This window comes from Phacochoerus africanus, chromosome 2 (genome assembly GCF_016906955.1).
Source record: "Phacochoerus africanus isolate WHEZ1 chromosome 2, ROS_Pafr_v1, whole genome shotgun sequence".
Lineage (NCBI taxonomy): Eukaryota > Metazoa > Chordata > Mammalia > Artiodactyla > Suidae > Phacochoerus > Phacochoerus africanus.
The window spans coordinates 525,502-553,397 of NC_062545.1; the positions used below are offsets into that span (position 1 = coordinate 525,502).

At 50.1% G+C, this 27,896-nt stretch overlaps 1 protein-coding gene across 8 annotated transcripts in view; it reads right to left on the reverse strand.

Moving 5' to 3' along the window:
• Positions 1-2,201: 2,201 nt before the first annotated feature.
• ERMARD (ER membrane associated RNA degradation) overlaps positions 2,202-27,896 on the reverse strand; it is a 29,574-nt gene continuing 3,879 nt past the window's right edge. For 3 of the 8 annotated variants that reach the window (XM_047769687.1, XM_047769689.1, XM_047769686.1), the window contains 16 exons: positions 26,318-26,457; positions 25,328-25,429; positions 24,947-25,036; positions 22,571-22,668; positions 21,988-22,124; positions 20,678-20,792; positions 19,829-19,931; positions 18,783-18,812; positions 17,287-17,355; positions 15,742-15,915; positions 8,180-8,263; positions 6,717-6,793; positions 6,010-6,135; positions 5,476-5,694; positions 4,563-4,676; positions 2,202-3,212 (listed from right to left, as the gene is read on the reverse strand). In XM_047769687.1, coding sequence (XP_047625643.1) covers positions 3,032-3,212; positions 4,563-4,676; positions 5,476-5,694; positions 6,010-6,135; positions 6,717-6,793; positions 8,180-8,263; positions 15,742-15,915; positions 17,287-17,355; positions 18,783-18,812; positions 19,829-19,931; positions 20,678-20,792; positions 21,988-22,124; positions 22,571-22,668; positions 24,947-25,036; positions 25,328-25,429; positions 26,318-26,457 — 1,859 coding nt within the window. In that variant the 3' untranslated portion in view covers positions 2,202-3,031. The remainder of the gene's footprint in view (positions 3,213-4,562; positions 4,677-5,475; positions 5,695-6,009; positions 6,136-6,716; positions 6,794-8,179; positions 8,264-15,741; positions 15,916-17,286; positions 17,356-18,782; positions 18,813-19,828; positions 19,932-20,677; positions 20,793-21,987; positions 22,125-22,570; positions 22,669-24,946; positions 25,037-25,327; positions 25,430-26,317; positions 26,458-27,896) is intronic. The other 5 variants (XM_047769691.1, XM_047769690.1, XM_047769693.1 and 2 more) reach the window with 5 other exon arrangements.

Consider the following 27,896-nt stretch of genomic DNA (forward strand, 5'->3'; position numbering starts at 1 on the left):
GGGTCCCGGGACCATGCAGGGAGGAGCCCACAGAGGAGAGCTTGATGTCACATATTCTCATGGGAAGACCACTTTCCCACCTCGAAGCCTAGACCAAGACAGGTGAGTGTCTTGGGCAGGACATGAGATCATTTTGAGGTGAAACGGATGGAAAACTGGCTGTGAGGGAGGAGCTGAATGTGACCTTGCGGTTCCTGGCGCAGGCACCTGGTGCTGGGGTCGCCTTTCATTGGGATAGGGCGCATACGAGGACTCTGGGAGAGGACACAGCCTACAGGTGTCGGGGTTGAACTGCCCGGCACACAGAAGGGACTGGAGCCCTGGGTCAGGGCGTGGCTTAGTTGGGAAGCATCAGATTCAAAGAGGAAAACGACTGTAATTCACAGGAAAGCCCCGGTCCCTGTCCCCCGGTGCCTCTCCGGTAGGGGAATGCCAGCTCTTGGATCCAGACCTCCTTCTTGGGGGACATTTGGGCTGAGAGTGGTAAGACTGCCCCTTGGAGTGGCACTGTCACTGATGCAGCCGCTACAGGAGACAAGACACATCGGCTGTCCCGGCAAGATACGTGAACGTTGGAGGCTGGGCTTAAACCACAAAAAGCAGAGTCCAGCGATGTGGGGACATTCAGGCGAACCCCCGCAGGGGCCTCTCCCGTCCCCTGCCACTGAGACAGAGGCGGGGTGCTTGGGGCCTTCTGGCTGGAGAAGCACATCCAGCAGACCTGTGCGTGCTGTTCCGTTAGCCAGCTGGCCCCTGCAATGGCCCCTGTCACCTGGGCCCTGAACAAGGCCTGCAGAGGGGCAGGAAAGCTGTTTCCCTCGGACAGCGGCCCCCTGGATGGTGGTGCACGCAGCACCCACAGGGATCAGGGTGCCACCTGGAGACATGGACAGGCGACAGCACAGTCCCTGGGGCTCTGGGACAAAGCTCCGCTCTTGAGAACCAGCTCCCAGCTGCCGCCCAGCCTGCACCCTGGACACCGGATGCCGCGTTGTCTGAGCCACCGTGTCATACAGTGGGACGAGCCAGAGCCCTGCCTCCTCAAACAGCAGTGCCCTCTGCCCAGGGTGGAGCTGGGCTCTCGCCCACAGCACCGGCTACAGAAGCAAAGGGCTCAGGTCCACACAGCTGCTCCTCTGCGTGCCTGGGGCTCAAGGAGGGCTTCCTGTGACCCGCTGCCCCATAAGGAAGTTCCTGTGGTTTCTGCAAAACATGCTGACACCAGCGAGGTGAAGCTGGGAGCCTCGTGGCCTCCAGTGTGGCCTGGGGACAGTGGGCTCTGCCAGTCAGGAGCCACATCAGGATGCTCATCTCACCAGGCAGGATCGACGGGAAAGGAAGCCACGGGAAAGCTGGGCAGGGCCCGGAAGGACAAGGCTGGAGGCCTCCATCGGTTGGCAGGAGGCCTGGGACTGAGGGCAGGAAGCCAGGAAGAGGGACGTGGGCAGACCCGCAGACTTCCGTCCCACACGACTGCCCTCTGCTGGCATTCAGGGGACAGGAACCTGCCTGCGTGCTGGGGCTGCCCCCACCAGTGTCACTGCGGCAGGCCCACGGTCCTCTATCCCCACGGCGGCCCCTGGAGGACAGGGCGGTGCCCTGGGCTGCCGTGCCCACAAAGGGACGCCTTCCTCTCTGAACCAGCAGGTCACACGGGTGGAGGAGGCAGGGGAGGAGGGGGCGGCTGGGCCTCCGCGGCCTGGACTCTGCCCCAGGAAACACTTCCATCACCCGGCTGAGGCGCTGGCTGTCCCGGCCCCGGGCCAGTGAAGCACAAGACAAAGGGGGGCCACTCCCCACCCCCCTGGGGACAGGGCCGCAGCCACAGGTGGAGATGCGGAGCTCTCTGGAAAAGCTCCTGACGCTCCCACTTGCAGGGACCAAAGGCAGAGAACAGGAGCAACCGAGCAGGACCTGCCGTGGGAGCGTCCCCTTCTGAAACTACTGGGGAGAAGCCAAGGCTGACCCGCTGAGGGCCAAGGGACACGCTCCACGCTCCTGCCAGCTTTGTGGTCCCCAGGGACCTGGTGACTGGACGCGCGGTCAGCCTCCCTTCCTGTTCAGCGCCGACACCGGGAGGGTGAGCACTGCTAACCCCACAAGTCGTTGTTTAAATCTGAGTATGTCCACGGGAGCTTGTGACCCTGTATAAAAGAACCCTCTGGAGGTGGGGACATGGACACAGGGAACCTGGCATCTCATCAGGCAGAAGCGTGAGGTTCTTTCTGTCTTTACGTGGGGGTTCCATTAAAAGGGGTGGCAGGTGGAACCTGACACCTACCGCCTCAGCTTCGCATTCCCATGGCAGCCTCCACCCTCACCTCTGATGGCAGAAGAGCCAAAACAAGTGCTGGGGCATCCTTCCCACAAGGCCTGGAGGCGGCTGAGGGACAGAGGGCGGACTTGGGCTCTGCGCCGCCCACAGGACTCCCGAGAGCACTGACCAGCTTTTTAGGCTGTCCGGGGCGGCGGCAGCCCGGCCCTGGGCCCCCTGCCCTCCTAGGTCCTGTACTAAAGCCGCCAGCCCTGGACGCAGGACACCTGCTAACCAGGAGGCCTGCTGGCCAGCCCCTTCTAGGAGTGGTCCCTCCCCACCTCCCCCCACTGGCCCCGCCCAAGACCTGGGTCACATCAGCTTCCTCCCAGCTCCAGACAAGTGGACATTCCACACAGCCCGGGCAGTGAGTGCAGGGTGGGTCCTGGCCACAGCCATTGTTTCAAGACCAGGCCTGTGGCCGTAAGAGGAAGCCATCCATTTCAGGAGAAGAGCTGAGTGAAAAGAAACTCCCCTCTGGACAGTGTGCACTGGGGAAATAAGGCCCCAAACCACTGTGGCCACTGGGTTCCCGGGGATCCAGCTTGAGGTTCACACCAACAACTCAGGAGAAGCAAATCGGAAAACTGTAGCGCACTGGACCTTGCGCCTTGATCAAAGAGAACCTGAAGCTACCTGCCTTTGGCTTTTCAACTCAGGTGCCAAAAAGTCCACTTGAGCCGGGTTTTCTGACAGAGGCCAAAGCAGCCTGACTTTTTAGACCACTTTGCTGGTGGACTTCTTGGCTAAGTGCATTAGCATTTGTTTCTTCTCACTAAAAGTCCAAATTTTCAACAAGGCTGCGTGTGTGAGATCAACAGTTTCACCCCACTTATTCTTCTCTTGGCTGGTGTAAGTTGCCAGGTTCTCTGTATACCGCAAGACAGACTTTAAGAACCTGTTTAAAAGAAAGAAATTACTTCTACTGCATTGAAAAATGCAGCAATGATTTAAACGTATTCCCTTCACTATGGAAGTCACAATGAAAGGATGTAGTTAACTTCTATCTAAGGGTTCAAGAAAAAGAAATACCTGCAAGACGGAAATTAGAGAATACAAAGCGGATGAGCAGGACGAAGGCCGTGTGCAAGTGCCACGGGGCACAGCGGCAGCTCCACGCAGCCCCCGGGACTGTCCTCCTCCCGCATCCGTGCCCAACGCTCTGAGGGGAAGGAGCTAATTCCACAGAGGACCTTAGAGGCTCTCGGGACCGCACGGACCCAGCATAAACACGCAGACACCTGACGCCCAACGGGCAGCCTCCCAGGACCCTCGGGCTGGGCCTCCTGCCCCACTGCCAGCCTCTCCTCCCGGACGGAGGGTCCAGCCCGTCCGAGGAGACAGGGCCCACCCAGAGCAACTACTGCTGGAAAGACTCTTCCGCGAAGAGAATCCGTGCCCATGTTCCCAGGGTTTCCCTCTGACCGATGGGGAAAAATGCTGTTTTCACCGTTTCCAGGTTCTCTCAGGGTTTCCCAAGCAGTCTACAATTTTCTCCAACTTTGAATTTTTCAAAATGTTCGAACTTCGGGGTTAGTTGAAAGAATAATCTGATGAAACTCCATGGACCCTTTGTCTAGAGGTGTGGTCTTGGGCTGAGACATTCTTGGATGTCACGACTGGGGGCACTGCTGGCAGCCAGCAGTGGAGGCCAGGGACCCTGCTCTCCAGCCTCCAGAGGCCCAGGCCGACCGAGGGGTCACGACCCCACAGCCGACCCCTCCACACCTGCTGCCTTCGGTCATGTCACGGGGACTCCAGGCTCCTAACAGACACAGCCGTGCTTTCACGCTCATGAAACTGGGTCTCCCAGGAGGGCCGGGGGGACCGGGCGCAGGGCTGGGCAGGGGCCTCCCGGGGCTGCCTCATTTCTGGGATCTGGGCATAAAGCAGGTCAGGCAGCGTCACTCTCCTTCCTCCCAGACCCAGACGGGCTCCTGGAGGCGGACCCCCCCCCCCCCAACTGGAACTGATGAGTTCTAACAGGAGCCTGGGTTTGAGCCTGCCTGACACGGGTCCCGGCCCCCAGCACGATGCCCCTCACCCAGAGGGAGGGATTCCGAGCACTCAGTGCAAATCACACTCATTTCCCCACTTGTGTCTGTTTGAAAGATTCACAAACTTGCACTGAAATCCACAGAGAGGAAGAGTGAAGGGCCAGGTTGTGGGGTTTTAAAAAATCACCGAGAAAATAATGAACAGGTTATCAAACAGTATTCAAAATTTACCGAAACACAGCTTTGCTTACCTCAGATACTGCTGATACTCGAAAGTATTTTTCCCATGAACCAGGTGAATGTTGACCCGTTCCAGTGCCACCAGCAATAAAATCAGGTAAAGCATGGGAGACAGAAGCTTAATACTAAAAACAGATACAGTGAGTTAAAATTTAGTAATAAAATAATACTAAATGTACACATACCCTTTAGAAGGAGAAAAACGTTTCACCTAATCAACCTTTTTTCAAGAGTCCTTATCTCCAACCTTCTCAAATGAACACTGTGGCGCGGCCCCTGTGGCCGGGGGGTCGGGTCCCAGCTGTCCCTAGGGCGCAAGCACCCTGCCGGACTCTGAGCCGCAGGGCCCTGCTCTGGGGACGCCAGCTCCCCGCCGCCAGGCGTCAGCGCCTGCCTTGCAGTTGCCTCGCCTTCACCAGCGCCTTAAACACAAGATCGTCCGGTGCCTCCATGATCAAGTTCCACTCAGAGAAAGAGTCCATGTTCCCAGCAGGGATTTGAAACATATCCCGTTCTGGGAAAGCTGTGTGCCAGGCCTCACGTTACCAAGTGCTGGGAAGAGCGTTAATTGGGGGGAATCTTCCGGAAGCAACCTAGAGATACTGATTAAAAGCGCTGTAAACAAAGGCGCCGCTCCACCTCCCAATTCCAGGGCTCCGTCTAAGACGGTAGTTTCTTGAGGCTGCAGCACATTCTACGATGGACAGAAGCGAGGAAACCGTGACGCTGGCACCCCCGGGTTCGCCCGCTGCTGTATTTTAAATCCAAATATTCATTTGGATAGAACCCATGTTCCAGAATTACCAACAGCATTTTACAGTGACACACGCTGTGACTGTCCCTGAAAACAAGTCTCTCTCTGGACGAAGGGCTGGAAACGCACCGCGGTAAGGCCGCCCCCGAGCAGGCCCGCGAGCCACACACCTGCGTGTCAGGCGCAAGTAGGTCTGCCTCTGCCGGGAGCGCAGGGCCCTGTCCTCCCACTGCCGGCGCCACAGCTCCGCCGAGGTGGCCACCTGGCCCGACACGAGGTGGCAGCTGGCGCTGATCCTCCGGAGCAGGGACAGCACCTCCAGGGCGGCCCTGGGGCAGAAGAGAGTCCGGACCCGGACATGGCAGAGGTCCCGGAGCAGCTGGGGCCACCTGCAGGCCAGAGCGAGAGTCCCGTGGGCCCAGCCCATCTCGGTGACACCAAGACCCTCTGGTAGGGCTGCCGGTACAACTGTCACACTCGTCAGACGTTAAATAAGGGCACACCTGATCGTGAGACCAGAGTGTGTTTAGAACACCCCCCCCCCAAACAACTCGACACGCACAACGGTTGTCGCACTGAGCTGATAATCCCTCCGAGGGCAACCGGGACCCCGACACTACCACCAAGCTCCCAAACCTGAGATCCCAAGATGCTCAATCAAGTTTTAACAACTTCCTCAGTTTAACCCGGGGCGCTGAACTTACTGCTCAGGAGCAAGGCCGTCGGGGCCACGGGGACTGCGGTGGGTCTCGGGCACATGGCCACACAGCTCAGTCACGATGTCTGTCATTAAAGAGCTGCAGGCAGTTGTTTCAGAGTCACCTTCTGGTCTGAAAAAGAGAAAATATTTAAGGGCACACGACAATAAGCAAGACGCCCAGATAGCACCTGTGCAAATACTGTTTATGTTAACGGTTCATTGAGCAAAGCACTGAACCTGCTACCTGCTTCCCCGCATGTAGAACGAAAAGCCACCACCAGAGGCGGAGGTGACAACAAGACAAGGGCAAGAGGCCCGCGGCTGTGCCGGTGACCCCCAGGAGATGCCCCTGCTGTGCCTCCAGGTCTGCGTCCCAGCCAGGCCCCCACTTCAGACCCACTTTCCAACGTGCGCCTGGTGCGGCCCCCCCGACGGCCTCTCCTCACCCCCCGGTCCCGGCCGACACCAGCCCCAGCAACCCCTCCCAGGGATCTGCGCTCCGGAGGCCTCGCAGGGAAGAAACCCTCAGGGCCGGGGGTCTGCGGGGCCCGGGGGTCTGTGGGTCAGGGGTCTGCGGGGCCCGGGGGTCTGTGAGGGCCGGGGGTCTGCGGGGCCGGGGGTCTGCGAGGGCCGGGGGTCTGCGGGGCCGGGGGCCTGCGGGGCCCGGGGGTCTGCGGGTCGGGGGTCTGCGGGGCCCGGGGCAGGACTCACCGGGGGGCCTCCCTCCCTGCACCTTCAGGCAAAGGCAGCAGAGGCCAAAGTCTGAGGCTCTCCTCACAGCTCAGCACCTGAGAGGAAAAGGCCCACTGCTTTTCAAGACTGAACATTCTAGAAAACATGTCATAAAATGGTTACAGACGTTACACTTTAGGTGGTGGGTCTCAGTTACTTGATGAAACAGCTAAGGGCAGGTGAAAAACGGGATTCACTCCACGTCTGGGCACTTGTAAAAACGCGCTCCTGATGAGAGCTGGTCCTCGTCCCCTCCCCTGGGTGGCTGTCACCTCGGACACAGAGCAAGAAGCCAGGCCTCCACTGGGGGGAGCGGCCCAGAGCCCAGCAAGGACTCCAGCCGCCCAGGCAGGCCGTGGGCCCAGGTGCCTGCTGATGCAGCAGGAGCCCCAGGCAGGAGCCCCCTGAAGAACAGGAGGGAGGAGTCCGCTGGAGAGAAGCCGAGCAGGTCCCCGTCGGCGGGGCACGAGGCCACGGGGAAAGGCGGGAGAGGAACACGGAGGTCGGGGCTGGGGGGGGGGGGGGGGCAGCCGAGGAGCAGGAGGGCCGAGGAGGCCGGAGGCCCGGAGGCAAGGCCTGCCACCCGGAGCCCCGCGTCCTTCCGGAAGCCCCGCTCCTCAGTGCAGCCGCCCTCCCTCCCCGGCTCTCTGAGAGGCGAGATCCGGGGTCCTCCCTCCTGCCCGCTTTTGTTCTGGAAGCGCAGAATGGCGAGGGGACCGGGTACAGGGCTGAGACGCCCATGGCCCCGCGCACCGTCGAGCACAGAAGCAGCGACACAGCGGTCGGGCGGAGTCCTCCCCGCCGAGGCCGGAGAACGACATCTGCCACCGGCCTCTGTCCCGCGCGTGTGTCCGCTGCCCACGACCCTCTGCCGGATGCCACTTCAGGCCTGTCTTCTCCAGGCGCGGCTTCCGCGGGGCCCGCGAACGCCCCAGCCCACTCGGTGCCGCTTTTGTGCCTTCCCTTCAGAATTTCGAGTCAGGGAGTCGTGATCGTGACGCTCTCGGCGACGACCCAGCGCAGCCCCTTGACCGCCTGCCACACACACAGCCCCGAAGCTGACGTCCAAACTGCAACCGCCTGGCAGAAAAGCCCAGAAGTTTGCCATCTGCTCGTGTGCTTCACAGGCTGACCAAAGCCGGTCTCACACAAAACCGACACTCTTCCGCAAGCCACTCCTGTGCCCCGTCCTGGGCGAGCACCACGGATGACCAGCCCTGCACGGCACAGGCTCCAAAACCACCGAGGACGCCAACCCCGCCTTCACTTCAACTGCTGGCCTCGGAACCCGAGGCTCAGAGAGACAGGGCAGCCTGGCCGAGGCCGGACACCGCATGGTACGTGCTGGAAAGCCAGAGCTGCGGCCGGAGTCCGGCGGAGGAGGCCGGCCTGCACTGGGCAGACCTGCAGCACGGCGCCCCCCACTCCCCTGCAAGGCGTACCTGTCTCTTAAGCTGAGAAACCGGGTGACAACGAGCAGTGTAGCCGTCCGCGAGACTAATCAGAGCCTCCACCGCTGCTTTTTCCTGGTTTAGGGAAAGGACAGCTATTAGCACAGCTTACGTCAGGCCGCTGGTTTTTCTTCTGTCACATCTTAGCTCCGTAAGTGTCCCAGTTTCCCACCATCTTCCTTCACACAAGTCTCTGCAGCCAAGACACGGCACAAAACTCTCCGTGAAAACGGGGTTCATGCGGGAGTCAAACCACAAGCTTCAGCGTGATTTTAAATGAAGCTGATGACCAATGATAAGCTACAGACCTCTCTGCCCACAAGCGGCAGAGGCAGAGATGAGAAGAAAACGATGATGTGGAGTTTAAGACACTCTCCTTAAAGGAATGGGACAAAACCGGAACACACACACACACACACACACCATACAAGCAACAATAAACAAAACACAAGGAACAGCAGAAGGATGAGCACGAAGGTGTAAAAAAAAAAGACATCAAAATCCCAAAATGAGGGGAAGGAAAGTAAGAAAAATCTAGACTTTTTTTGAAGACTGTATTTGAGCCTATATGACTATCAAGCTAAAGCAAGCAGATATAGCAAAGGGTTAACATACTTGAAAAACAGGGCAGCCACAAATCAGAACCTAATAAGACATTCACAAAAACGAAACAGAAGAGGGCACAAGCATCAAACAAAAGGAAATCATCCAACCCAAAAAAGAAAGGACAAAGAAGAAACACAGAATCAACCGGAAAATGAGGTTTAAAATGGCATTAAACATATTTATCAATAGTTACCTTAAATGTCAATGGACTAAATGCTCCAATCAAAAGACACAGAGCAGCAGACTGAAAAACCAAGAGCCTACAAGACGCTGCCTACAAGAGACTGACCTCAGGGCCAAGAACACGTACAGACTGAAAGCGAGGGATGGAAAAGATGTGTCGTGCGAACGGAAAGGACAGGAAAGCAGGAGCTGCGATCCTCGCATCGGACGTACCGACTTTAAAAGCAAGGCCATAAAAACAGACAAGGAGGGACACTATTTGATGGTGAAAGGACCAATTCAAGAAGGACATTACACCCGTCAACACATACGACCCCGATGTCGGAGCACCCAGATACAGCCAGCAAATACTAACGGGCGTGAAAGGAGAAACTGACGGGAGACCCAACACCCTACTCACATCAATGGATACACCCTCTAGCCAGCAAATCAGGAGGCAACACGGTAAGAGCCCAGACAGAAAATCAAAAGACCCTAAAGGCCACAAAAGAAAAGCCAGACTTCACTGGCACTTCCGGGACATCACATCCCCAAACCAGAACATACATTCTTTTCAGGGGCACAGGGAACATTTTCAAGGACTGACCACATACTGGGGAACAAAACTAACCTCAACAAATTTAAGAGTATAGAAATCATTTCAAACGTATTCTCTGGCCACAACAGCATGAAACTAGACATCAGCCACAGGAAGAGAAATGAGAAAACACTGACTACACATGGAGACTAAAGAACATGCTACTAAACCCAGTGGGTCAATGAAGAAATCAAATGGGAAATTAAAAAACACCTTGAGAAAAATGGTAACAAAAACACAACCATTCATCATCTACGAGACACCGGAGTTCCCATCGTGGCTCAGCGGTCAACAAACCTGACTCGTATCCAAGAGGACTCGGGGTCGATCCCTGGCCTTGCTCAGTGGGTTAAGGATCCAGCATTGCCGTGAGCTGTGGTGAAGGTCACAGATGCAGCTTGGACCCTGTGTTGCTGTGGCTGTGGCATGGGCCAGCAGCTGTGGCTCAGAGTGGACCCCTAGCCTGGGAACCTTCCAAATGCCACCGATGTGGCTCTAAAAAGACAAAAAAAAAATCTATGGGACATCACAAAAGCAGTTCTTAGAGGGAAGTTCGTAGTGATACAGGCCTTCCTCAGAAAAGAAGAAAAATTTCAAATCAATGACTTAGCCCACCAACTAAAAAACTAGAAAAAAAAAAGAACAAACAGAACCTAAAGTCAGCAGAAGGAAGGAAATCATAAAAATCAGAGAGGAACTCAGTAAAATAGAGACTAAAAAAACAATAAAATCAAGAGCTGATTCTTTGAAAGCATAAACAAAACTGACAAACCTCTGGCCACACTCACCAAGAAGAAGAGAAAGAACTCAAGTAAACAAAATAAGAAATGAAAAAGAAGGAATCTCAACAGATACTACAGAAATACAAAAAACATAAGAGAATACTATGAACAATTATATGCCAACAAATTTGACAACCTAGAAGAAATGGACAACTTTCTAGAAATACACAGCCTGCAAAAACACAATCAAGAAGAAATAGATTATTTGGACAGATCGATCACTAGAAATGACATTGACTATGTCATAAAAACACTCCCTACAAACCAAAGTCCAGCACCAGATGGCTTCACAGGCAAATTCTACCAAACATACAAAGAGGAACTTATACCCAACCTCCTTAAACTTTTCCAAAAGGCCGAAGAAGGAACACTGCCAGAGACAGTCTGTGAAGCCCCCATCACCCTAAGACCAAAACCAAAGATACCACCAAAAAAGAAAATTATAGCCCAGTATCTTCAATGAGTACAGACACAAAAATTCTCAACAAAGTATTAGCCAACCAAGTCCAACAACACATTAAAAAAGATCCCACACCACGACCAAGTGGGATTCATCCCAAGTTCACAAGGATGGCTTAATACATGCAAGTCAATCAGCGTCACACACCACATTAACAAAAGAAAAGTCCAAAACCACATGGTCATCTCAACAGATGCAGAAAAAGCATCCAATGAAATCCGGCATCCGTTCAAGATGCCATGTACTGAAGTGCGTACAGAGGGAACATTCCTTAACATGATAAAAGCCATTTATGGCAAACCCACAGCCAATATAATACTCAATGGAGACAAGCTGAAAGCCTTCCTGCTAAAATCTGGAAGAGGACAAGGACGCCCACTCTCACCACTTTTATTCCACATAGTATTGGAGGTCCTAGCCACAGCTATCAGACAAACGAAAGAAATGAAAGGTATCCAAAGTGGGAGAGAAGAGGTAAATTTGTCATTCTATGCAGATGACATGATACTATATGTAGAAAACCCTAAGGACTCAATACAAAAACTACTCCAACTGATCAATGAACTCAGCCAAGTAGCAGGACACAAGAGTAACATTCAGAAATTGGTTAATTTCGGTATACTACCAATGAAATATTAGAAAAGGAATATAAAAACACAGTACCATTTAAAATTGCACCCCCAGGAGTTCGCGTCGTGGCGCAGTGGTTAACGAATCCGACTAGGAACCATGAGGTTGCGGGTTCGGTCCCTGCCCTTGCTCAGTGGGTTAACGATCCAGCGTTGCCATGAGCTGTGGTGTAGGTTGCAGATTCGGCTCGGATCCCGAGTTGCTGTGGCTCTGGCGTAGGCTGGTGGCTACAGCTCCGATTCGACCCCTAGCCTGGGAACCTCCATATGCCGAGGGAGCGGCCCAAGAAATAGCAACAACAACAACAACAACAAAAAAGACAAAAAAAAATTTGCACCCCCAAAAATTAAATACCTAGGAATAAACCTGACCAAGGAGGTGAAAGACTTATATGTCGAGAACTATAAAACATTAATCAAGGAAATTAAAGAGGACTCAAAGAACTGGAAAGACATCCCACGCTCCTGGGTTGGAAGAATTAATACTGTAAAAATGGCCACATGACCCAAAACAAGCCACAGATTCAATGCAATCCCTATCAAAGTACCCATGACAGTTTTTACAGAACTAGAACGAACAACCCAAAAATTTATATGGAGCCACAAAAAACCCAGAACTGCCAAAGCAATCTTGAGGAACAAAAACCAGGGAGGAGGTACAATTCTCCCAGACCTCAATGTTACAAAGCTATGGTAATAAGACAGTGTGGCACTGGTACCAAAACAGACATACAGATCAACGGAAGAGAATAGAAAACCCAGAAATACACCCAGACACCTATGGTCAATTAATCTTCAACAAAAAAGGCAAGAATATAAAATGAAAAAAAAAAACAAAAACAGTCTTTTTAGCAAGCGGTGCTGGGAAAACCGGACAGCTGCATATAAAAAGATCAATGAAACTGGAAACACTCTCACACCACACACAAAAGTAAGTCAAAATGGCTTAAAGACTTAAAAGTAAGGCAGGAGACCACAAAACGCCTAGAAGAGAACACAGGCAAAACAGTCTCTGACATCAACCAAACAAATGTTTTCTGAGGTCAGTCTCCCAAGGCAACAGAAATAAAAGTAAAGATAAACCAATGGGACCTAATCAAACAGACAAGCTTCTGCACAGCAAAGGAAACCATTAAAAAAAAAAAAAAAAAAAAGACAACATAGGGAATGGGAGAAAATAGAAAATATTTTCAAACGATGCAACTGACAAGGGCTTAATCTCTAAAATATACAAGCAACTCAAGAGCAAAAAACCACCACCCAACTGAAAAATGGGCAAAAGACCTAAACAGACATTTCTCCAAAGAAGACATACGGATGGCCAACAGGCACATGAAAAAATTCTTCAACATCCCTGATTACTAGAGCAATGCAAATCAAAACTACCACGAGGTACCACCTCACACCAGTCAGAATGGCCATCATCAATAAGTCGACAAATAACAAATGCTGGAGAGGGTGTGGAGGAAAGGGAACCCTCCTACACTGCTGGTGGGAATATAAATTGGTACAACTGCTATAGAAAACAGTATGGAGGTACCCCATAAAACTAAATACAGAACTACCACACGACCCATCAATCCCACTCCTGGGCATATATCTGGAGGGCCTTCATCGAAAAAGAAGGCTTTCAATATATGGACCCCATTTCGTTGCAGCACTCTTCACGACAGCCAAGACATGGAAACAACTTAAATGTCCATCAAGAGATGAATGGATGAAGAAGATGTGGTGACTGTACACAATGGAGTACCATTCGGCCTTAAAGAAAGAACAAAACCACGCCATTTGCAGCAACATGGATGGAACCTGATTCTCAGACTAACTGACGTCAGTCCGAAAGAGAAAGACAATCACCTACACGAGGACACGTGACGCAGCCTCAGAAAAGAGACACTCACGGACGTGCAGAAGAGACTTGCGATTGCCGGGGCCGGGGGGGGGGGGGGGGAAGGGCTGGGAGTCTGGGGTCAGTAGATGCAAACGACTGCCTCCGCAGTGCACAGGCGATGAGGTCCTGCTGTGCAGCACGGGGAACTCTATTCAATCACTTGTGATGGAACATGACGGACGATAATAGGAGAAAAAGAATGCATACATTTGTATGAGTGGGTGACTTTGCTGTACAGCAGAAACCGACAGAACACTGCAAATCATCTATAATAAAACATAAAAATAAATACATAAAGCTAGAGCCTCTAGCTCACTCCCAGGTGAAATAAACTTCAGCTGGATCAAACGATGTAAATGGGAGCGTTCCCGCCGCTGCACAGTGGGTTACGGATCCAGCACTACCTCGGAGGTGGCTTGGGTTCAATCCCAGGCTTGGTGGAGTGGGTTAAGGATGCAGCATTGCCACAGCTGTGGCATATGTTGAGGCTGTGGCTTGGATTCAGTCCCTGGCCTAGGAACTTCCATATGCTGCAGGTAGAGCCAAAAAAGAAAAAAAAAAGATGTAAATGAAGGAAAAAAGCTACAGAAGTATAAGGTAAGACATAGGAATATGTTTATAATTTTGAAAAGCAAAAGGTCTTTTAAGAATGACCCCAAATGCATGAGCCAAAACAAAAAAAAAACATCTAAACCCAAGGACAAATAACAAGAAACATGCTCTGAAAGTGGCAAATAAGACTTGTACACTGGTCAGGAAAATGAGGCGGAATGAAACAGAGCAAAAGACAGAAACGGACAGTTCACAAAAGATCTGCAGTCTTCCAATAAACACGGGACAGCAAAACAAGGCAAATAAGTAAATGAAACGCAAACAAGGTCTTCCGACACCTCTGCCTTAGAACTTCGCTTTTCCAAAGTCACCGACACGAATTCGCAAATGAACGAAGACGTTTATTTCAGCATCACGTGAGAGATTTTCCACAGCAGAGCAAATCAGAAATCACGTGTGCATGAAGGGTGGTTGAGACAAAGACATATGGTAAGTGGGGTGTCAAGCAGCTGAGACAGAGGGGTACGACAGAACAAAGATGCCAAAAACACGCTGTTAATGAAAATGCTATTATTCACAGAACAGGTTCTCAGTGAACCCACACTGGATGCTCAGAGAAGGATGGAGAAGCAGAGACACCCGACTATTACTAGCAGCTCCTCCGGGAAACAAAATTCCTGAGGACTTCCACTTTTTACATTAATTTTTCTATCCTTTTTGAACTTTGAAACAATTTTAAAATAACTGTTACATGTAAAATCTGAAAAAAAAAGATTAAACTAACACTACCATTCTTAAGTATTTTTTTGAATAAAATAATTATAATTCATTGACGAATGCAAATATTCTACCCCTTACATAACAGTCCTCTGTAAGTTTTTCCAATTTATTTAGTTAGTCCCCTTTTATACTTTGTTCTCTGGTTTGCACCATCTCATCACTGCTAAAAACTAAATCAAATGTACTTGTTTTTCCTTTGCTTTTTAGGGCCACACCTGCAGCATTTGGAAGTTCCCAGGCTAGGGGTCGAATCAGAGCTGCAACTGCCGGCCTGTACCACAGCCACAGCAACTTGGGATTCGAGTCGCATCTGCAACAACCTACACAGCAGCTCACAGTAACACCGGATCCTTAACTCACTGAGCGAGGCCAGGGATCGAACCCACATTCTTAAGGATACTAGTCAGGTTCACCACTGAGCCACAAGAGAAACTTCCTAAATGTATTCTTAAGAAGTAGGCTGAATCATTTCAGGTTAAATCAAGTAATAATGATTTATTTTTATAGAAAATGCATATACATGTTACTTGTTCAGTTGGAGACATACTGTAACTCAAGGAAATTAAAATAAAAGATCAGATCAGGAGTTCCCACTGTGGTACAGTGGGTTAAGGATCCAGCTTGTTTCTGTGAAGGCACTGGGTTGATCCCTGGCCTGGGAACTTCCATATACTGTGGATGCAGCCAAAAAAGAAAAAAATTTTTAAAAATTTTAAAAAGTGATTAAAAGCTTATTACATTAGGAGTTCCCATCGTGGCACAGTAGTCAATGAATCAGACTAGGAACCATGAGGTCGCGGGTTCGATCCCTGCCCTTGCTCAGTGGGTTAACGATGCGGCGTTGCCGAGAGCTGTGGTGTAGGTTGCAGATGCGGCTCGGATCGCGCGTTGCTGTGGCTCTGGCGTAGGCCGCGGTCTGCAGCTCCAATTCGACCCCTAGCCTGGGAACCTCCATAAGCCGAGGGAGCGGCCCAAAGAAATAGCAAAAAGACAAAAAAAAAAAAAAAAAGCTTATTACATTAAAAAATAAACCACATTCTTCATAAATGAATGAAAATGAATCTAATAAATCCTCTTCTTCCCAATACATTACCTTAAAAACTGATAATAAATCCTCATCAATGAATCTGAGTAAAAGCACAAAAGAAAATGCAAGCAATTGATTGGTTGCTGCCTTTGGAAATTCCGGCAAATGGATCTCTCCATGGCTTAAACGATCTCGTACACGGGGGCCCTCTGGATAGTTCAGGAAATCCCAGAGAAACTCCTATCAAAACAGGGACACAAGGTATTGTGTTAGTGTTCTCAGCAGAAAGTGCAAAGGCCCAGAGAAGGCAGGCCCGAAACACCTGAGGGACAGCAACTTCCATCATAGAAAAGGGAGCCTGAGAAGGAAGTGACCAATTCACACAACAGGGAGGAACCAAGCTGGATTGTCCCTGGACTCTCGGCCTCATCACTGCAGCCCAGGAGCCTGGCCAGATATTTCCAGGGACGCTCCTCCTGCAACTAAACCCTGACAAATAAGGAATCCCCGTCCCCTGTCCCCCACAGCCCGACTTCTCAGGCTGGATCTCCCGGGAAGCCCCGTCCCCTGTCCCCGCAGCCCGACTCCTCAGGCTGGATCTCCTGGGAAGCCCTCCTCTGCCTTATGCTCCTTGGCTAATGCTGAGAAGCTAACAAGCTTGGAGTCTAAGCGCCAATGTCACAAAGCTGCAGGAATGGCTCCAGGGCTCACAGAACCACCCTTTCTCCCTCGCATCCTCCTGAGGAAAGAGAACGGAGTTGACCCCATCCGGAAGCTAATGTTCCCATCAATTCAAAAAAAGAAAAAACACCACGGCTGTGCTCTTCTGTGGCCACCCCTCCCCCTCCCCCCTCCCTCGACCGCTCGCTGTCTCTTGCGCCCTTTCTCAGACCACCCTTCGTTTTACGTCCTACGAAACACTGATTCTTTCTCAATGGCGTTAAGTCCCAGGATTCTTCCACAAGGTAGAGCAACAAGAATCAGAAAACCCCATTCGCTGACCCAGTCAAATCCCCAATGGACACAAGAGCCAGATTCAAATAGAAAAGAGCATTAGATCAACCCATTCAACCGTCCTCAGTGACGGACGGCAGAACCAGCGCCTGCGTGTACAGTCGGCAAAATGTCACATAGCAGGACCTGGAACCTAGGTGGCTGACTCCCAATCAAAAGGAATACATATAAAAATTCCATGTACAGTCCAAAGAAGGCACTGTAACATCTTCACATGAGACACAAACTTGATGAACAGAAAAAGGCTCTAATCACGAACTGCCTTTTCATCCGGCACTCGGCCTCACCAGCTGCGTCTGACTCTGTTGTCCCCCTAAGCAGTACAGCTCCCCCACCTGCACAGCACTGTCTAGCAGCAGGGCAGGGAGACCCTTGGGCCTTGGGGGGGGACGTTCAAATCCAGGCGCAGAGCAGAGTACCTCCGCTGGGTCAGAGCTCAGCGAATGGCAGCTGCAGAGACGGCGAGTTCAGGCACTGGATGCTTCAGAGGTGCTTCTCTGGAGCGCGTCACAAGCCCATTATTAATGCCATGTCTGAGAAGTTCTGGTCATGTCTGTGAACACGAGACTAGTAGATTGTAAACGCCTAATACGTTACCATGGCTGGCTCTCCAAGCAAAAGCGGAAGCTGATTGATTTGACCATCATTTAAGTGTTTTGCCAGTATCTAAACACCAAAAAGAAACAGTTGATCAACTCTAATGGGAAAAACAGGGAGCCCCGTCGTGGCGCAGCAGAAACCAATCCGACCAGGAACCATGAGGTTGCGGGTTCGATCCCTGGCCTTGCTCAATGGGTTAAGGATCCACTGTTGCCGTGAGCTGTGCTGTAGGTCACAGACGCGGCTCGGATCTGGCATTGCCGTGGCTCTGGCGTAGACCAGCAGCAACAGCTCCAATTAGACCCCTAGCCTGGGAACCTCCACATGCTGCAGGGGTTGTCCTAAAAAGACCAAAAAAAAAAAAAAAAAAACTATAATGGGAAAAATAAAAATCATCAAAAAATTTTTCTAAATTAAAAAAAGAAATAAGGAGTTCCCGTCGTGGCGCAGTGGTTAATGAATCCGACTAGGAACCATGAGGTTGCGGGTTCGGTCCCTGCCCTTGCTCAATGGGTTAACAACCCGGCATTGCCATGAGCTGTGGTGTAGGTTGCAGACGCGGTTCGGCCTGCGCGTTGCTGTGGCTCTGGTGTAGGCCGGCGGCTATAGCTCTGATTCGACCCCTAGCCTGGGAACCTCCATATGCCGCAGAAGCGGCCCAAAGAAATAGCAAAAAATAGACAGAAAGAAAGAAAAAAAGAAAGAAAGAAAGAAAAGAAAGAAAGAAAGGAAAGAAAGAAAGAAAGAAAGAAAAAGAAAGAAAGAAAGAAAGAAAGAAAGAAAGAAAGAAAGAAAGAAAGAAAGAAAGAAAGAAAGAAAGAAAGAAAGAAAGAAAGAAAGATAGATAGAAGTTGATTAACTGGTATACAAACACATATGGAAACTTTTGGTATCAAAAGATACTGTCCCTTTGGTATGACATATGCTATGTAAGCCCAAAGAAAATTAAATGAAATAAAGACAGTCTTAAAACATAGCAAACGTGTTCAGCAAAGGTTTTCCTAACCATATAATGACTTTCAGAAGACACACATATACATGCACATATATATATTTATACATACATTCTTAATTGTGTATTTATATGTGTAAATGTGTGTACATTTGTGTTTGCGTATATTCACGTCTATGCATTTGTGTATATATGTCCATATTTGTGTCTGCGTATATGTATCATTGTGTTTACGTGTAGTTGTGCGTGTGTATCTGTATACACTGCATGTGTGTGTGCACACGTGTGTGTATACATGTGTGTGTGTAACATGTGTGCCATGACCTTCCCATAACTTTAGGAAACAAGGTCTTATTAGACTGGGTCTCAATGAGCCTGAAAACTATATTTAACTCTAAATCAGTGCTTTTTTTTTTCTTTTGCTTATGACTTTCAACATTTACCTGTAATCATATGACTTATGGTTGATGTTTAATTTTATATTTTACAAGAATATAATCTTTTACAAGAACATAATGTTTTAAGATATAAGTTTACTTACTTCATCAAAGGTAGTATAAAGAGCTGTTGACTTCAGAAAAGAAAAGAAAAGAAATAATTAAAACAAAATACAAGTAATCTGGAGTTCCGGTCTTGGCTGTAGTTAACGAATCTGATTAGGAAACATGAGGTTGTGAGTTCGATCCCTGGCCCTGCTCAGTGGGTTAAGGATCTGGCGTTGCTGTGAGCTGTGGTGCAGGTCGCAGACGCGGCTCGGATCCTGCATTGCTGTGGCTCTGGTGTAGGCCGGTGGCTACAGTTCCAATTCGACCCCTAGCCTGGGAACCTCCATGTGCCATGGGAGCGGCCCTAGAAAAGGCAAAAAGACAAAAAAAAAAAAAGACAAGCAATGTGACATTATTCGAAGTAGGAAAAAATTCTAGTACAGGGCCACTAATATGAAAACTTCTTTCATAAATAAATCTTTATTTAGCAACACTTTGGGAAGAATGTCGTTGACAACATAAACACAATATGAAAGACATGAAAATGCAGTGACCTTGGCAGTGGAGCCATGTAAGACTACCGCCCTCACAAGCTCTGGCCCTTCTCACCAAAAGGAAGCAGTGTCCTTGGGGAGGGGTGCGCTGCAGACCACAGCACACCTCATGGGGCTACAATGGCACACCTGTAACTATGGCTACAGAGGGAACGGGTATGTCAACTGCTTTACGACACCATTAAGTTTAAAGGACTACCTGGTAATATGATAAAACCCTCACCAAAAAACCACAGAAAATATATATAAATCATATAAAATCATTATAATAGGAAGCCACAAAAAAATGACAGTTGAGCCTTCCAAAGAAAGTTCTTAGATAAAAATTCACTTAATGATAGGAGTTCCCTGGTGGCCTAGGGGTTAAGGATCAAGCATTCTCACTGCTGTGCCTTAGATTCGATCCCGGGCCCAGAAGGTTTCACATGCCATGAAAAAATTTCACTTAGTGGTAAACAAAAATAAGATATTAAAAGCTTTTAACTAGGCAGAGAAAACTGTCAACACAGCAGCAATAATAATTACCCCGCTCATTAAAGCACACATACCTCTGCGGTCAGAAGTCTCTTCGGACTTTTGTTAACTGAGGCAAAAACGTTCCTAAGTCCAGTCTCCAGCTGCATCAATAACAACATGGCACAGTCAGCAAACCTGTGGCGTGGAGGGACAGAAGCGACACTCCCTGTTTTAAAAGCAAACTCGCACCAACATCCCCGTAACGGTGCTGTGTTCCAGAGACCACCCAGGTGTCCAAAGCAAGGAGGGGTGACATTACTCGCTAACGTGAGAAATAAAAACAATTGAGGGCTTATTAAAACTACTTTCTAACGGTTTAATATATGAGAAAACATTTTTAGGAGCTGCACTAGAACAAAATGTCATCGAAGATCTGCCAATCTCGTTTCATCACTTCTAATAAATACTCAGATACCAGGGTTTCGGCGGGTTCTCGGGGCATCTAATCACATGCACAGGTTAGATCACGTAACCCGAAGGGAAGGAGAGACCACGGACTCCTGACGCCCAGAGTGTGGCCTCTGCTACAGGGAAGATGGAGATACATGTACTTCCTCTTTGGTTTGATTCTTTGATACTGGACACAGTGCTTTCAGTCATGGTAAGAACGCAAAAAAATATTTAAGAGTTGATTCTAAAAAAATGAATTATCTTTATTAACTGGACCAAGAGGATAACACACAAGGTGTAAAACACAATCATGAGACACCTTTTCCTTAATTATGCGAAGAAATTTTAGGCTGGGGTCCACTCCTGAGTCAGCCCCGCCCCTGCTTGCTTACGACCCACACCAACGAGCCGGGGGGGGGGGGGAGGCTTTTCAGGAGGCCCGGCCTCCAAGCTACCAAGGACCACCGTGTAATACGCCAGCTTGCAGGTACCTGTGAGACTTGAACTTGATTAATGCAACTTCCCAATACGGCAACATGATTTTTAGTATAAAAGTGGATTTCTTCATCACTTCCTCTAATGCTGAAAGTATCTCACAAGTAACATCTGTAAAATAGCAAATGTTTTTAAGCTCAAGCGCATGAATCGACTGAAAAAAAGATGGGAACACCCTCAGGGAGGGATGCCTCTGAGCAGACAGACCACGTGAGGGAGAGCAGGCAGGCCCCCGGAGCCAGCGCCAGTGGTGGAGGTGACCACAGGTCCGCCGGGAAGGGGGCTGTGGCAGCCGCCTCTCCCCAGGGACTCAGGCTGCTGCGACGGTGAGCGGGAGCGTGCAGGCTCGACTAGCTGGCCACACTGACCCAGAACATAAGACCGACTCCAGGAGACACAGGAGCCACGCGGGAACCCAAGGTCGACCGTGGACTTAAGGTGACGATGACGCGTCAGTGTTCATCCCTGGTCCAAAGAGATGCCAACGATGGGGAGGCTGTGCACACAGGGGGCGGGGGACTGGGAAATCTCCATGACCTTCCTCTAGATTTCGCTGTAAATATCAAACTATTCTACAAAATTATGTATGTATTCTTGGCAGTCACCAGACAACCAAAGGGTCCATGACACAAAGAGGCTAAGGCTGCCAGGACCGAGGCAACCTGTTCTGTCCCTCCACGGCGGACGTCGGCAGATACAGACACCACAGCTCCACTGCGAAAGCAGAAAAGGAATGGGCTTGGAGCAAACCCATGGCTTAACCGCTCTTCCAAAGTTCTGCGCCCCCGGCCCATCGGCGTGTCGTGATGACACAGGAGAACACTGACACTCTTGGCGCTTTGGGCCTAAGGCCTATGAGGGGCCAGAGCGAAAAGGAGAAGGATATTACACCCAGGCCCGAAGCCAGCTGGATGTCAGTCTGCAGGCCAGGCTAATTTTGTCATCACTGATTCATGTAGCCGTGACTCTCAGACTCCCCATGACAACCTTGTGCGCACCGTGGGAAGAGATAAGGATTTATGTGCAAAACTGAAGAGAAACTTAAGAGAAACTTTCAAAGCACCTTGTGCCTGGATAACTGTTCTAGATAAGCATAGAGTTCGAGTCTTTTTTTTTTTTTTTTTGTCTTTTTAGGACCGCGCCCGGGGCATATGGAGGTTCCCAGGCTAGGGGTGGAATCAGAGCTGCAGCCGCTGGCCTATGCCACAGCCTCAGCCATAGAGCTCAAGTCTCAATGCTACTTAATAACCTTATCAATCTCTTGACAAAGATATAGTCAGGAGAAAATGTGACACGTGGTACTTGCCAGGGAAAACGACCAAATCCTCTAGGTTTGCGAGAGCCGTGAAGGGTCGATGCGCCAGTGTAAGGTGAGTTTGTTGAAGGTAACCCTTGAGGAGCTGACCCAGTCCTGCTGCCAACAGTAGCACCGTTGAACAGTACCTAGAGGAGAGTGCCGCAGAGAGCTGTTAGAAAAATGAACTCAGCACGTATAAAAAGCCCTACTTTCAGAAAAAAAGTTTAAAATTAAGAAAGCAAAGCGGCATTAAAAAAAAAAAAGAAAGCAAAACAGGATGAAATTGCAGGCAACGCCCCCAGCTGCGGGGTGAAGCTGTGCAGCGGGCGGGAGACACAGGGACATCGCCGCAGCTTGCCAGCAGGAACCCAGGGGCCCCAGGGAGCTGTGCGCACGCCCCCCGCCCATCAGCCTCCCCCGTGACGCCTCGAGGTGTCGGCGGTGCGTCAGAGCCCTGTCACCACGCGGGTCAGTCTGCCAGATCCCGCCCCCAAACCCGCTCCTTCTCCTCAAAGCACATCTTCCCCCGGTGAGATAAGGCCAGCTCCTAAGAATACCGAAGAGGGGAGAGAAGCCCTCCCCTGGCACTTACTTTGGCGGAATCTCGTGCGGTGCAGCAAAGCCGTGCCACAGGACGTTGCGAAGGTTGAGTCCACGCGGGGAGCCGAGGAAGACCCTCAGGACATCCATCTACAGGGAGGGCGCGCCGGTCACGGCAACGCGACACGCGGCGGCCTGGGCTCTTTAATTCCAACGAACAGAGCCAAGCGCCTGGCTGGTACATGGCGAAGACAACGAGAGTAACGACACCCCGACCCTCGGGCGCACCCGCCACGTGCGTGCCAGACACACTTTGCACGTGTTCTTTGCTCACTCGCACCCAGAACAACCTGGGAGGAAGACCCTGCCTTCGCACTGTTCCAAGCCGCCGAGAGCAGGCTCTCAGAGGCCACAGAGGATCTCAGGGCTACGCTGTCTGCAGACCACACCCCCCACACGCCCAGCACCTCGATAACACAGAACAGGAAACGACAGAGAGACAGCCCACAGGAAGCCGCGGGGCCTCTGTGATCAAACCAGGAGCCAGACGCGGCGGCGCCAGCCCCCACCCTGACTGCCTGGCCCGAAGCTCGCCTCCTCCTGCGGCCCCGCCACTGACGCAGCGAAGACGCCCCCCGAGGAAGGGCCCGCCGGCCAAACTGCTGGCAACGCCACCGCTCGGGGCTGCCTCGGGGTTGGCAGCCCCACACTCCAGAAGCGAATCCGAAGAGACTGAAAGAACTCAAACCCATGTCGGGAAAGAACAGCTGAGCCTCCAGAGACGCAGGAAGGGAGTGAACACTGTCCCCGTAGCTGAAAGGCTTGCGGAGAAGAGGAAACAGGTGCCTTCTCACTTCCCCTCGAAAGCCAGGTTACACGGAGGGGCGCCCAGCCAACGTCAGGGTGCTAAACAGCCAGTCCGCCGAGGCCACTCTGGCAAGTCTCGGCTCTCACACTAATCCTGGGTACTTTACACTAATTTCATCAACATCACAATATTAATAATTTAATAGTACTTGTAATATAGTAGTAACTTCGAAGTGAGTTTTCATACCATCTAGACAATCAGAACCGTGTGTGTGAGCGTGTGCACGTGTGTGCATGTGTGTGTGTGAGTCATGTGTGTGCACGTGCGTGCACCAATGAACTAATAAAATCATCTGAGCTCTAGAGGTGGCTGCACATGGGCACCAGGCTCACTGCACACAGGCAGGAAACGAAGAAGAGATCAAAGCAACAGAACTGCTCCAGAATTCAGGGTGCCCCCGGCTCCCCATCAGCGCTAACAGCCCTCAGGCGGACAAGGGGGAAGGTGTGGCTGCGAAGAAGGGAGAGCTGTGCCAAGAACAGATTCCTTAGCAGGTCTGGCCTCTGAACAGCCTGCTGGCTTCCACCTCACCTCAACCCTGGAGCCCTTAGGTGCCTGAATGCTATTCATTGGCCTTAAGCAATCTTCAGATTTTGAAAATGTACAAGCTCTACATGTTTTGAATTGGCATCTAAATTTTTTTTTCACCAGTCTGAATAGTTAAAAAGGGCATACTTCCCATATGTTTAAAATATTGATTTTTTAATAGTAAAACTGCAACATCACTCTTTAAAAGGTTAAAATTTTATTCTAAAACAAGTTAGTATTATAACTTGTAGAATATATTTGTATTATAATTAATACACAGTTAATGAGATCAACAGAATTCAAACTGTTCATGTGACCGGCCCCCTAGAGGTCATCGCCCCTGAGGTCATCACACCAGAGGTCACAACCCGAGGTCACTGCCCAAGAGGTCACCACTCCAGAAGTCATCATACCTGAGGTCATCGCCCCTGAGGTCATCTCACCTGACGTCATCACACCTGAGGTCCCCACCCCAGAGGTCACCACCCCAGAGGTCATCACACCTGAGGTCATCACACCTGAGGTCACCACCCCAGAGGTCATCACACCAGAGGTCATCATACCTGAGGTCACCACCCCAAAGGTCATCACCCCAGAGGTCATCGTACCTGAGGTCCCCACCCCAGAGGTCACCACCCCAGAGGTCATCGCCCCAGAGGTCACCACTCTAGAAGTCATCATACCTGAGGTCATCGCCCCTGAGGTCATCTCACCTGACATCACAACAGAGGTCATCATACCTGAGGTCACCACCCCAGAGGTCATCGCCCCTGAGGTCACCACCCCAGAGGTCATCGCCCCTGAGGCTACTGTTAACCCCCTGAACACTCAGGATGAGAGGGAGCTGTGTCTTTTGGCTGAAGAAGGGCAACTGGGGCTGGAAAGGGAAAGGGGATGTGGGAAAGGAAAATACGCCTGAATCACTGAAATAATGTTTTCCCAGGGCGGCGTCAAGTTTTGAGGAAGCTAAGCACGACAAGGTCGGCTGGTTTGTGCTGCACCTCGTCCTCCGTCCTCAGCGAGCAAGCTTACCACAGCCGGCCCAAAGACCTGAGCGAGCTCATCCGATGCAAGCAGATCTCTTAAGAGGAAAGGGCACTCCTTCCCAGTCAGTAAATGTACCTAAAACTCAAACAAAGACAGCGTATCAACTGCACCACGGTGAGCTAAAGGACGCTGAGAAAAACCACCCACAGGGCAACTGCTTGTACAGGGAGGGAGAAAAGTTCTGAAGACACCCAGGTTTTGATTTCACAATCATTCAAAAAGAAAACACTAAAAATCTGTGCCAAATGATTGCTTTTTTATAGGAAAACAATAATTAAGATCAAGAAATCTGAGCAAAACTGCAAAAGAGCCTGACGTTTGGTCAGATACCTACTGGAGCACCCAAGACAGGGCTCAGCCACTTACATCGCCCAGGGCCCGTTCCAGGCACGACGTCAGCTTCATTAAGCTGAGAGAAACGGCGGGAGGCTGAAGACTTCCCAAAGCAGCAAACACTTCAGGAAACAACTGTTTAGAAGAAGAAATTCATTAGAATTTGTATTCGGTAGGTGACTTTCTCAAAGTCACCATTAATGAAATTTAAACCACTAATGACCTCAGTTGGCAGATTTAATGACTCTTTTGGTGTAGTAAACATTTTCTATATCAATAAAACAGCATCTACAGAATCAAGAAGAATGCTTTAATGTCTAAGCAGTTTTACGAAAGTTCTTTACTTAAATGTTTATTAAATGCAATAAATCTGGCACAATTGTACACTGAAATGTCAAGTATTTTGACCGAAATCTTATTTCCCATTTCAATTAGTCTTTCAACATGGATAAACACAGGCAGTTCACTTAAGAGAGCTACTCACACGGGCAGAAGGCGGGCCCTCACCCTCCATTAGGATCCCAAGTATTTTAGAACGAGCCATTTCACAGAGACTGCTCAACTGTCATCATTTAAGGTATGTGCAGTGAGACGGTTGGTTTGAACCAACCATTAAACCATTCGAAACAAGCTTTGGGCCCCAAGCTACCCTTCGATTCGCCCTCAACAAGCCAAGGACCCCATCTCCGCACTCCTGCTCCCACTACCTCAAGAACGCCTTACTCTCAGTCTGTAAGGTCTTTCCTATTTCCGGGAGCTGTCCGTTTCGCCCTGTCCCAGGACGCTACCTCCCTAAACCCCGATCCTGACCTGCACCCCAAACTCCCTTTGTTCAAAGGATGTCTCTCCACTCAGGCTTTGCAGACTCTGCAGAAGAGCTCCGACTCCCTCACGGCCCTCGAGCCTTCTCAGAGTCGGGGGCCTAGCGGACAGAGGGGACCCCTTTCAAATCAGCACGTAATAAGGGCCTCTAAGTGGGACTTTCAAACTCTTTTATTTCTAAAGATTGTTCGAAAGCCGAACCTCTGGAGCACCTGTCCACTGCAGCCACGGGGCATATCGAATTTCAAACTGCTCCTTGGTCAGGGATGACAGATGCAAGTGGACGGCCTCACACACAGGGCCCAGCAGCCTCACGCTTCCCCCGTAATCCAGACCCTGCGCTTCAAGGACAGGAAAACAAGTGTCAGCACTGCAGTTCAATACCATGTGCTGAAAACGCCCAAATGAGCGACAACAACAAAGTGCTTGAATTACGACACTTCCACAAAACTGACAACCAGTTTATAACTGAACTTACAGTAAAGATACTCGTGCTGCTGGGAATGCCACACAGTGATTACCTGACCATGAAAGAAAAACCCTCAGTAGAGAGCTGGAAAAATACACAAAGATTCAAATAAAAGAAAAATATGTCTTCAATTTCTTTACCTGTGTATAAGTTTGTGCAAAAGTAGGTTCCTACTGTAAACATAATATTTTAACCTGACTTTTTTAATGCAACGTTATTAGACTGTGAGATTTCCAATGACATTATTTGAGAACATATCTCCAATATGAATTTCTTGTTTTTTTTATAAGTTTTGGCTGAACATTCACATGGTTTACAAGCAAATAATATAAAAGGGTGACATCTCCTTCCCGCCTCCAGTCATCCTTCCTGCAGCAAGCTACTGTTGTAAGTTCCTTGGGTGTACTTAGAAATATTTATATGTACACAAGCAAACAGCACGAGTATGCGCTCCTCCTTTCTCTCAGCCATACAGCTCAGAGAGATTTCTGGATCACAAACACGGGCCTCCTCACCCTTTTTCCCCACTGTATAATATTCCCTGCATGCATATTTTTTTGTAACTTACTAAACCAATCCCCTACTGCTTGACATGTGGCTATTCCTAATGTTTTTCTTTTTTTTTCCCTATTACAAAATGCTGCAGAGTAACTCTGCACGCATGTCCATACCTGGGACTGGGCCTGTCTTGTGTGTTTCTGCGGAATTGCCGGGCCAGAGCATACATTCACTTATAATTTTTATAACTGTTATCAATTCTCCAACCCACATCCCTGCTTCAAAGAATGTAAAAGAATGCCTAGAAAACATTTAAAATAACTATACATAGCATTCGTCATTTCACACCCTTAATTCGTATGACTTCTATTTTCTTCCCTTTTTCACCTGGATGACTGGCATAGGCTGAGAGCTGTATCACCCACAGGACCGCAGCCCCTCACTGCCTCCTGACCCCTCCTTCTCACACGTGGTTCTCAGAGCCTGGCTTTCCCTTAACCTTCTCTGCTTCCCTGGCCTCATTCCTGCTCTTTTCCGTCTTTCTCCCTTTTTTTTCTTTTATGGCCACACCTGCCATATGTGGAAGTTCTCAGGCCTGGGATCAAACCCAAAGTTGCAGCTGCAAACACCAGATCCTTAACCCCACTGTGCCAGGCTGGGGACCAAACCACCAGAGACGGCACTGGATCCTTAGGCTGCTGCACTCAGTAGGAACCCCCTCTTTTCTCTCTGAGTTAAGCCTGTATCAAAACATCTTCTAACCCAAAAAGCAACGGTTAGAAAGGGAAGTCTAACAGGTCAAGACACTGTTTT